At 46.3% G+C, this 11,023-nt stretch overlaps 1 protein-coding gene across 6 annotated transcripts; it reads right to left on the bottom strand.

The window, feature by feature from the left end:
• Nucleotides 1-253: 253 nt before the first annotated feature.
• On the bottom strand, nt 254-6,009 carry Rhox5 (Rhox homeobox family member 5). Of its 6 annotated transcripts, none has more exons than XM_039099477.2 (7): nt 5,817-6,008; nt 4,817-4,915; nt 4,609-4,653; nt 4,092-4,173; nt 3,573-3,924; nt 2,920-2,965; nt 254-474 (listed from the first exon to the last, which is right to left on the bottom strand). In XM_039099477.2, the coding sequence occupies exons 3-7, from the start codon at nt 4,624-4,626 to the stop codon at nt 325-327; spliced, it is 648 nt and encodes a 215-aa protein (XP_038955405.1). In that variant the 5' UTR covers nt 4,627-4,653; nt 4,817-4,915; nt 5,817-6,008; the 3' UTR covers nt 254-324. The 6 variants fall into 6 exon arrangements, with proteins under 6 accessions (XP_038955405.1, XP_038955404.1, XP_063135861.1 ...); XM_039099476.2 differs by having other exon boundaries at nt 4,817-4,877; XM_063279791.1 differs by lacking the exon at nt 4,609-4,653 and having other exon boundaries at nt 4,092-4,234; nt 5,817-6,009.
• Between the last annotated feature and the right edge of the window lie 5,014 nt (nt 6,010-11,023).

Genomic DNA, 11,023 nt, shown 5'->3' with positions numbered 1-11,023 from the left:
ACTGATTCTCAGCACCCTGCCCTTCCTTGATATAGAGTTGTAAGGGAGAGTTGAAGGCAGCACAATGGCGGAGTGACAAAGGAGAATGTGTAGGTCCGTGCAAGCCATTCTGTAGTTGTGGCCCTTCTCTGATGTGTAGTGAATACTGCAGGAGACTTAATTATGCCATGTGTAATGGGCATTTTCATAATACTAGAATCACTAAGATATTTGTACCAATATTTTAGTAATCACAGAGGTAATGGGACAAAGATACTGAGAATCATTTCTTTATTGCTGACAGAATTGTTGAAAGGCAAGAGTTGTCATGGCTGGCATATGTGATCAAAATCTCGGTGTTGCAAAAGGACATCTTACTCCCCATCTTGCTCCAAGACAAGCAGGGCACCCAGATGTTGCTCTAAAATGTTCAGGGATTGGTGTTCTCCGCCTCCTATTTCTTCTGTATGCAGCCCTCCTAATCTTAAACCAATTCTGCATTCAGAAGAATAAGAGGTTTAGTCAATACACTAAACAAGATTCCACTAAAACAAACAAACAAAAACAAACCTTTCAACATAACCACTGATGTTTTGTTGATATTTTTTTCTCCTAGGTACTAGGAATTGAACCTAGGGCTTCATGCGTGCTAGGGTAAATGCTTCATCCCTGAGTTACATGCTCAGTCCAATCAGTGAGATCTTAGCTCACACACAAAGAAGCCCTTTGTTTTGTACTGTTTTGATTCAGTGAGGGACTAGGGGACTAGTAATTGCTTAACATGTGGGAAGTTCTGGCTTCCAGTCATAGAACTGTAGAAATAAGACCACACCCTTCCTACAGCAATGCTCCCCCCCATGAGAACCCACAGTGTTTCAGGTCCTGTAGTAGACTCGGGCTATTCAGTTTGTCTAAGGCTTCCATCCTGGGCAAGATGGAAGTCTAGATAATGGGTTGCTCCAGTCTTTGCTGTGGAGTGGTATTCCAAAGAAAGACTGGTCTATAAATACCTGTGAACTTCTACTACAAAACGAAACCTAAACAAAGACCTGTTGACCCGCTCTATTCTCTAACACTCCCTGCTTAATGAAGCCTCCATTTTACTATCGCTTTCCAGGTTTAAAATCAACAGAGCGTGAGGCAAAGGGCTCTTTTCCCTGAATGTAACCTCTTTCTCCCTATGCCACTAGTGGACGTGCTTCTCCCTTTTAAGGAGATAGTCTGCAAATTCAGTGATGCTCATAGTGAGGAGTACCAGGACAGCAGTGGTCAGAGTTTACAAACAGTTCCAGAGAGGGAAACAAGGCCCATGGTCACTCCCAGAACACTTTCAAGTTACATTTCTGGGGATGCTTAGAAACCAGAGCAGGAGGGGTCTGTGACAAGCTTCTTGGAAACACCCATGTTGAAATATCTAAGAATGCATTAGAAGGTCCTCTTTCCCCTTCATTGTGGTGTGTGGGTCACTCTACCGTCAGAAGGGCCACTGAAGCCAAGGCAAGCAAAGCAGCTTTGCAACTGTCAGCTTCTCTTTCCAGGGCTATGTTTAAATGCCGGGAAAGTGAAGGGCCTCACCCTGTGCCCTGTGCCCTGAGCAGACCTGGCTGTGAGAATGGAGTGCAGCCTTAGAACTGGAGGTAGCCTCAGGGACCTGCTGTGCTCACCCATTGTTCTAGAAGCACAATCCCCCAAATCTTCAGGGCCCTTCCATTAGTGAAGACATAGGGGGTGGGGGTGGGGAAGACACCAAGAGATAAAGCCAATGCCATTATCTGGATGTTCCCTCTGGATCTTTCGCTTCCCCTCTTCCCAAAACAACCTCTGTACTGCTTGGACCTTCCCATGCTCTCACGTGATCGCTTCTGAATCCAGTGGGCTACAGATTCCCTTACCATTGTCTGAGCAAATGGGAAAAGTATTTCAAACTACCCCATGTGACAATCTAGCCCGCACTGTGATCTAGTCCCCCTACTATCAACCAATCCCACAAAACAGTTCTTCATGATACTACCAGGGGTGGGAAGAAAAGGATCTGTGGTCAGGAGGCTATTCACTAACACATTAGGTCGTTTTGAAAACATGAATGTGTAGGTTTGAGCTGTGGGTATCTGTCTGCTTTTGAGACAGGCTCTCATGTAGCCCAGGCTGGCCTTGATTGTCCTATCTTCACCTCCAGAGTGCTGGCACTGTAGACAAGCACCATCGTATGTGGACTCCTTACAAGTCAGGAAGACACAGCAAGGTCTTTAATTGCGGTCTGCCATGCAGTCTATTGCTTTACTAAGCACTTAGCAACAAAGGAGCAGGCCTTCGCACTGCTGTCCCAGTTCTCCTCCGTCTGTTTAAACACATGCTCGTAACACTAGGATTGGGTTCAACCTGTGAGTTGTTTGCTACAATGCAATGGGCTGAAGATTTACAAATTCCCTCCTTCATCCTAGAATTGATGCTTAAACTTGCTACCGAAAATGATACCATAGAAGAGCTCATAGATTTATAAATTTGAATGACTTCTATGTCGTACTTAACCCAAACGTTGTGTAAAGGGAAGCTCTTACAGGATTTGAGCATTTTTAAGAAGTATGTCTATGTGCATACTTTATGCAAGCCTATCTTCGTATGAGGTCAAATGTATATATAATTTTAACATATGCATTTATATTTTATGTGTAATATATGGATGTATGTGAAGATTAAATTAGTTCCATAATATTCGTTGTCCCTTTAGCAAGTCGTGTTCTCCTATGCTTCCTGACTCCATTCTGTACCCACAGACTTTAAAGATGTCCCTGAAATGAAGAGGTTGCAGCAGCAGCAGCAGCAGCAGCAGCAGCAGCAGCAGCACACCAACTTCAACATAATCTAGGACAAAGGTGCCTAAGACCTCAGACGAGATTTAGAATGGCTGTCCTGCCAAATCGCTTTTCTCAAATTACCTACCTGCACTCTGGACACACTGATATCCATCCATCTATCAAGCTCCTCCCTAGAAGGAAAAAAAGTACACATGTTCAATTTGTGGTACCACGGATGAAATAAAATAAGTAAAGTATACTTCATATTCAGTTTTGAATGTGTGCCCTGTCCACCCTTCCTCCTGCCCCCAATAGTGTTCGTAACATCCACCTTGAGGTTTAATTTGCCCAGAGTTCACCCACTATTACCACCTAGTACCAACTTCAATGGGAAGCTCCCAAAATAATCATACATCAAAACAAGTCGTAATCTAACATAAGCAAAAATACGCAAAGTAATCAAGAGATGTAGAAGTGTAGGCTAATTTCAAACAAAGGCAGAACCCCACTCTGCACTTCACCAGTCAGATCTCAGGCTTCCCACCTTGCTCTAGGAGGACCGTGCATCGTTCCCTTTCCAACCAGCCTCATTTAAATGTAGCAAGAAAATAGCTTTATTAACAGCTTTCAACGTGTCCTAGGACCCACCCACAGGAGGCGGGGCTTAGGAAGTCTACAGTTCTCAAGTTCCCTTTATTTCAAGAGGGGACATTGCAGGTCCTCAGAGAAAGCCAAAAGCCACCTAGAACAAGCATGTGTCCCCTGAAAACTGGGCACTAAGCAGGACAATCTGCTTACCATGTTGGGCCACTGGAGGAACCACTGCTTAGCAAAATGCGCTCCAATTCCGCCAGCCGCCGCTGGGTGGACCCAGGGCGGCGGAGTGGCATCTGCTTATCCTCAGACTTGACACTCTCAGTGCCCTCGGCAACGGGCTCATGTTGCTCCTCCTCCATGCCACTAGCTCTGGTGCCACCATCCTTGTCCCCCTCACCCACAGGACCTGGAACACCAGGACCAAAGTGGCCTTCTCCTCCATTTAATTCTTCTCCTTCGCCTTCTGTTCCCACTGCTCCCTCTCCAGGCTGACCCTGTGCACCTTTCTCGTCTCTCCCCTCTCCAGCCTGAAAGAAAGCCTCTGCTTTCACATCTGGAAAAGAGGAAACACAGAGGGAAAGATCAGGGCAACGGAGCTCAGTGTGCAGGGAAAAGTCTGAAAGCTGCAGACTGAGCTGACACTGGCACTCCACTCACTTCTGCCAGGGCACGTTCGCTTCCCAGAGACCAGAAAAATACCAATTCAACCCAGGTACTGACCATGCTGTTCTTCCGAGTCTTCCTTGACTCCCAGGCAGAGTAAGCGGCTGATATCATGGCTAGAGCCTTGAGCCTCCATATCCTGAAAATCGTCAATGATGAAGTTATGGTTCTGCAGATTCTGAGCTTGGGCCCCTGGTGTCCTCGGGAACAGAATGAGATCTGTGATCCTCAACCTGGAAAGGATCTCCTCTGGTCTAATTCAGGTTACAATGTATCTAGCCCTAGGCTGCTTTTCGCATTTTGCTCACAGGCCGTTCCTGGGGGCTGAGCCTTTGGGGTGCACCAGTGACAGCAGTTTGGGGATGTAATGAGCACGATGTGCTTGCAAGAAGGACATAGTTTATGAGCATGAACTTAGGGTGCCCAGTTAAAGCTCGGCTGACTCCCCTGGCTTTGGTAAGATATGCAGCTAGGCATAAAGACCTCCAGAGCTCAAATGGGAGCTTTCTTCCCCCTCCCTTTAATTCAGTCTGTAGAGTTCAGCACCAACACTTTTCCTGGGAAGATATCTCACCAGGGCTTGATCAGTCATCTGAGCCAAAACATGGACGGCTATGTACTGTTCACACAGAGAGAGACAGAGAGAGAAAGAGACAGAGACAGAGTGATAGATACAGAAGTGGTATTTTAATGATCGTTGTAAAAGCCAGTATTCTGTTGCCCATCCCTGGCTCAAGCTGCAACCCTTCACCACACTTCCCCTGTGCCATAGGCATACATACTGGATGGTTCTCTTTGTGTTTCCTCTTGTCCAGCTAGGAATACAGGAGGTGATCTTGAAGGCTGGAGAGGAAATGGACAGTGTGAGCCTGTGCAGGGAGCTGGAACAGCCGCAGAAGCAGGGAGAAAGAGAACAGGAAGAAGTGAGAGGGTCGTAATGGCTCACCATTGACAATAGGAACCACAGGGAGAGTGGCCTTAGCAGTAGGGACCCAGAGACATGACTGGCAACAAAAGGAATCAACCCCCATGGGCATAAACAGTCAACACAGTGAGGGCACACGGCCTTTCACCATTATATCAGGTTCACCTCATCACAGCTGAAAGAGCATTCATGGGTGCCCTTAGAGACTAGAAGGGGGTATCAGATACTCAGGAACCAGAGTTACAGAAAACCTCCTAACCTGTATCCAGTGAGGCTGCTGACTTAAGTTGGGAAAGCACTTACTATACAAGCCTGAGGTCCTGAATTCAATCCCTGGAACTCATGGCAGAAGGGAAAAAATAGCTCCTGAATGTTGCCTCTAACTTCCATGTGTGCACCATGGCAGACATGTGCTCAAGCAAGTGAGCATGAGCGAACATGTGCTTTCACACACACAAACACACATATTGTGTGTAGCTTTAGCTACCCTGCCTTAACTCTGAAAATGGGGCAGGCTACCAACCCCCACCCAGCTTCCCTTGAATCTACAGATAAAACACATACACGCACACACACACACACACAGACACACACACACATGCACACACACACACACACATACACACACATACATACACACACACACACGCTGCTCATTTTCAACTTGCCCTCTAACACAATGTCTGGGCGTTACTGTCTCCTGCCTGGAAAAGCATGTCTTTATCAATAGTCTTATCTCCGCACCTCTCTTCATTTGCCCTAAACTTTAGTTGTTCAGTTACGTACTCCCTGCTAAACATCCCTGACCACCCGCCTGTAGGAGCGGCCATAGGCTGCCGCTCCTCCCGAGAGCTCACATGGCTGCTTGGCTTTTCTCTCTCCAAAATATGGCGAACTGTCTCTTCTCCTTGAGTCTCTTTTCCTCCAGAGATCCGGAAGTCCCGCCTATTCCTTCCACCGAGCAATTGGGCCTATAGGTTCTTTACTGACAGATCAAGAGCCAATTGGGTAACATGACCTAGCATCAGACCCACCCCTACACACACACACAGAAGAAGAAGAAGAAGAAGTAGAAGAAGAAGAAGGAGGAGGAGGAGGAGGAGGAGGAGGAGGAGGAGGAGGAGGAAGAAGAGGAGGAGGAGGAGGAGGAGGAGGAAGAGGAGGAGGAGGAGAGAAAGAGAAAGAGAAAGAAAAACACATTTTAAAAGACAAAACAAATTGAAAGAACTATTTTGAGCAATTTCCCACCTTTAAGGAAGATGAAACTCCTTAACTTTAAATATGTGCTTTGGGTTGAGTATGATGTTACACACTTACAATCCCTGACCTCTGGACATAGACAAAAGAAGAGTTAAAAGGCTAGCCTTGAGTACATGAGACCCTGGGGGATGGGGGGACACCACATGCCTTTGAAAAGTGCACACATTCCTATGTTGGACTCTGACAAGTGCAGTAGTCTGTATTTTCCTGGAACTGACGTAACAGATTTTCTTTCTTGTCTCTGATAGTATTGGGAAGAATTCGTTTTGACTATATGAAGCTATAGGAAATTACAGGTTATATAAGAGTCGTTTGGATTTTAAAAAGTTAGAGAGACCATCGGGATGATGTCATTGGTTGTGCTCCTAAGTGTCCTGGGAATGCAGAGCAGCCCAACCAGCCCCTGAGGCTCTTTCCAAAACCACGGGCTGGGATCACAAACAGGCGTGGCTCTGGGGAAAGGATAAGAATTCCAGGTTTTCAGGCTAGTAAAGTCAACTGGGGAATCAAGAAACTGAAGGTTGCTCGCTCCTCCTTCAGTTAAGCTAGTGCACTCAATATCACTGAGGGCAGTGTGACCCATACGGCACAAATAAAGGGTAAAGGCAGCATTCTCAGCTACTGTTGAACATGCATAGTTCCCAAAGGCTTCCTGAAGACTTCCAGCTGTTTTATGACTTGCAGATAAGTCATAAAAGCTTGCATTCTGGGGATGGGGGATGTGGCAATGTATCTCAGAGGCAGAGTGTTTGCCTAGCACTCACTGGGCCTCAAGTTCAGATCTCAAGCACCAACACACACACACACACACACACACACACACACACACACACACACACATATACCACTATACCACACACCACTATACCACACACACAATCCCACACACCACAAACCACAACCCACAAGCCACACACACCAAAACCCACACACCACACCACAATACATGCACATGCACTACACAATACACACACCACAACAACAAGCCACACACACACACCATAACCCACAGGGCACACACCACACACACACACACACTGCAAACCATACACCAAAACACACATACACACACACACACACACACACACAGAAATACCATACCACACAAACAACAACCCACAACACCACACCACCCACAAAGAAACATACCACACACCACAGTCCACAAAAAAAACCACCACACCCCACATAAACCACAACCCCCACACCACAGAAACACTGCAACCCACACTTCATACCATGCACACACCCCAACCCACTCACCACACCACACCACACAAAAACCACAATCCTCACAATACCACACAAAACACTCCACAACCCACACACCACAATACACACACAGAAAAAATACACCACACGACACAACATAACCCACACACCACACCACACACAAACACCATACACACACAAACACCACACCACACACACTGCAATCCACACACAACAACACACACGGAAACACCACACTGTAACACACACACACAGAAATACCAGACCACACACGCCCACACAGCACACCACAGAAACATCACACCACAACCCATACACCATACTGCACATACACCTCAAACCGCACACCACACTACAAGCACATCAAAAACCACACCACACTTACCACAAACCACACACCATACCACACCACAATGCACACCCCACACACCCCACAATGCAAGTATCACACCACAAGCACACTACAATATACACACCATACAACATATATACACCAACACACAAACCACACCACACACACCACACAAACCACAACCCACATACCACACCACTCCACACTACACACCACACACAGAGAACACCATACTACACACAGTGTAACATCACACAACACACAACACAGCACACACTCCACAGAAACACCATACAAGACAAATATCACAACCTCCACACAATACCACACACACCCAAACCCATACATCACACCAAACACATACCACAAACCACACATCATACCACATACACCCTAACATACACACCAAATCACACACACACACACAACACAAACTACACATCACACCCACACCACAACCCAAACACCGCACAACCCACACAACCCACACAACACAATACACACCTTTGCAACCTATACACCATACCATACACACATCGGTACCCACACAGCACAGCACACATACTCCACAACCTACACACCATACCACACACACCCCATAACCCACACACCACAACCCATATACCACATCACAAACATGTATTGCACCCCACACACCATACTACATACAAAGTCCAAGCCACACACCTCAGCACAAACACCCCACAAACCTCAAACCAAACCACACCACACACACATGCCACAACCCATAAACCACACAAACAACAAGACCAAAATACCACACAACACACACACCGCAAGCCATATACCATACCACATACATATTCCAACCCACATACCACAATACACAAACACCGCAAGCCATACACCATACCACATCCACACACCAACCCACATACCACAAACACCACAACCCACATATCATATCACACACACCAAAACCCATACACCAAACACACCACACCACAAACCACAAATCACACACCACAACCCACCCAACACACAAACCATAACTCACACACACTGCAACCCACACACCATACCACATACACACCCCAACCCAAACACCACACAATACACACAAGCCATGAACCACACCACTGACACTACATAACCCACAAGCCACACCACACACACCAAAACACTACAGCATACACACAACCCACACACTATGCCACACATACAGAAACACCATACCACATGACACACCACAACCTACATACCACATAGACACTCACACACCATGACACACAGCACACAGAGCATAACATACACCACACTGCACAAAGAGAAACAGAACACACACAAAACAAACCACACACAACAGGAAACACAAAGAAATACTACACATGCACTGCAACCCACACATGGCAATACACACAGAAACACCACAACATATACACCACAAAACATAGAGAAGCATCACACCATACATACACCACATGACACATAAACACAGAAAAATACTACACCACACACCACAAACTACAGACCACAATCCTCATACCATACCAGAAACACCACATAACACAACACCACACTATACAAACAACCCACACACTATACCACAAACATCAAAAAAACATACACACCATGCCACACAGACCACAACCCACATTCTGCAACCTATATATCATACCATGAACACACCCTAACCTTCATACTACACCACACACATGACACAACCCACAAAGACCATGCATACACCATGACCCAAACACCACACCATACACAAACTACAACCCTCACACTACACCACACACGGCAACCCACATACCATACCAGACACACACGCACACGCACACACACACACACACAGACACACACACACACCATAGCCCCAACATTCCATACCACAGACCATACCACAGCCCACACCACACACATTACATACACCACATACCACACCCTACACACACCATAACCCACACACAACACCACACACACACACACACACACACACACACACACAATGACCCACACACTATACCACATACACAGAAACACCATACCACAAATATACTGCAAACCCACACAGGACAACACACACAGTAAAACCACACCACACAATACTGCAACCCACAGAACATACCACACACAGACCCCAAACCACATCACACACATACCACAACCCTCAAACTACACCATACCATATACACATTGCAACATATACAAAATATACATACACATATATGTTGTAACACGCAAAACATACTACATATACCTTATAACCCACATACCACACACAACACACACCCATACTCACTGTAGTGCACACACACCACATGCACTACCCGACACACACTGCACCACATTCACACCACAATACATACACACCACCTCAGCCATGCACCACACCACACTCATACCACAATCTACATACCACACCACCCACAGAGTCCACAACCAACACACCATACCACACATAGACTGCAACATACACACCATACTACACATACCCCATCCCACAAACCACACCACATACACACACACACACTACAACCCATATACCACACCACACCACACATGCAGAAAAAGCACAGTACATCAGAACCACACAGTACACTACACAGAAACACAGTAACACAACACCACAACACATACAACACCACACATAAAACCACAACCCACACATCAAACCACAAACAGACCACAACACACATACACCACCACACACACTCCACAACCCTCATACCACACCATACACACACCAATATGGACACAACACGACATACACACACACACACACACACACACACACACACACTGCAACCCATATGCCATACCACACATACACAGTGCAAGCCACACACCATACAACCCCCCAAATGCACATACTGCACCACATACACACACTGCAACCACATACCACACAGTAACCCACACATTACACTACACACATACCACAACCCACACACCATGCAACATATACACAGCAACCCGCATACCACACCACATACCACAAGCCATGCACCATACTACACACACATCTAAACCAAAATAGCACACACAACACACATGCACACACACACTACAGTATACAGAAGATACCGCCCACACACTATACCACACATACACACTGCAACCCACACACCATTCTATATATACACCCAACCAACACATACCACACAGCCACAACTTGCACACCAAACCACACACTCACTATAACATACACACATTGTGCACAGAGTATAGCACACACACACACACACACACACA

This window comes from Rattus norvegicus, chromosome X (genome assembly GCF_036323735.1).
Source record: "Rattus norvegicus strain BN/NHsdMcwi chromosome X, GRCr8, whole genome shotgun sequence".
Taxonomy (NCBI): Eukaryota; Metazoa; Chordata; class Mammalia; order Rodentia; family Muridae; genus Rattus; species Rattus norvegicus.
This window is presented reverse-complemented; position numbering and strand designations above follow the sequence as displayed.

Excerpts from the sequence above, each read along its gene's own strand:
- Rhox5 (XM_039099477.2), bottom strand. Across the intron at positions 2,966-3,572 it reads TCCTCCAGTGGCCCAACATG|GGAGGAGCTTGATAGATGGA; the intron begins GTAAGCAGATTG and ends TTTTCCTTCTAG. Across the intron at positions 475-2,919 it reads TCAGTGTGTCCAGAGTGCAG|AATTGGTTTAAGATTAGGAG; the intron begins GTAGGTAATTTG and ends TTCTGAATGCAG.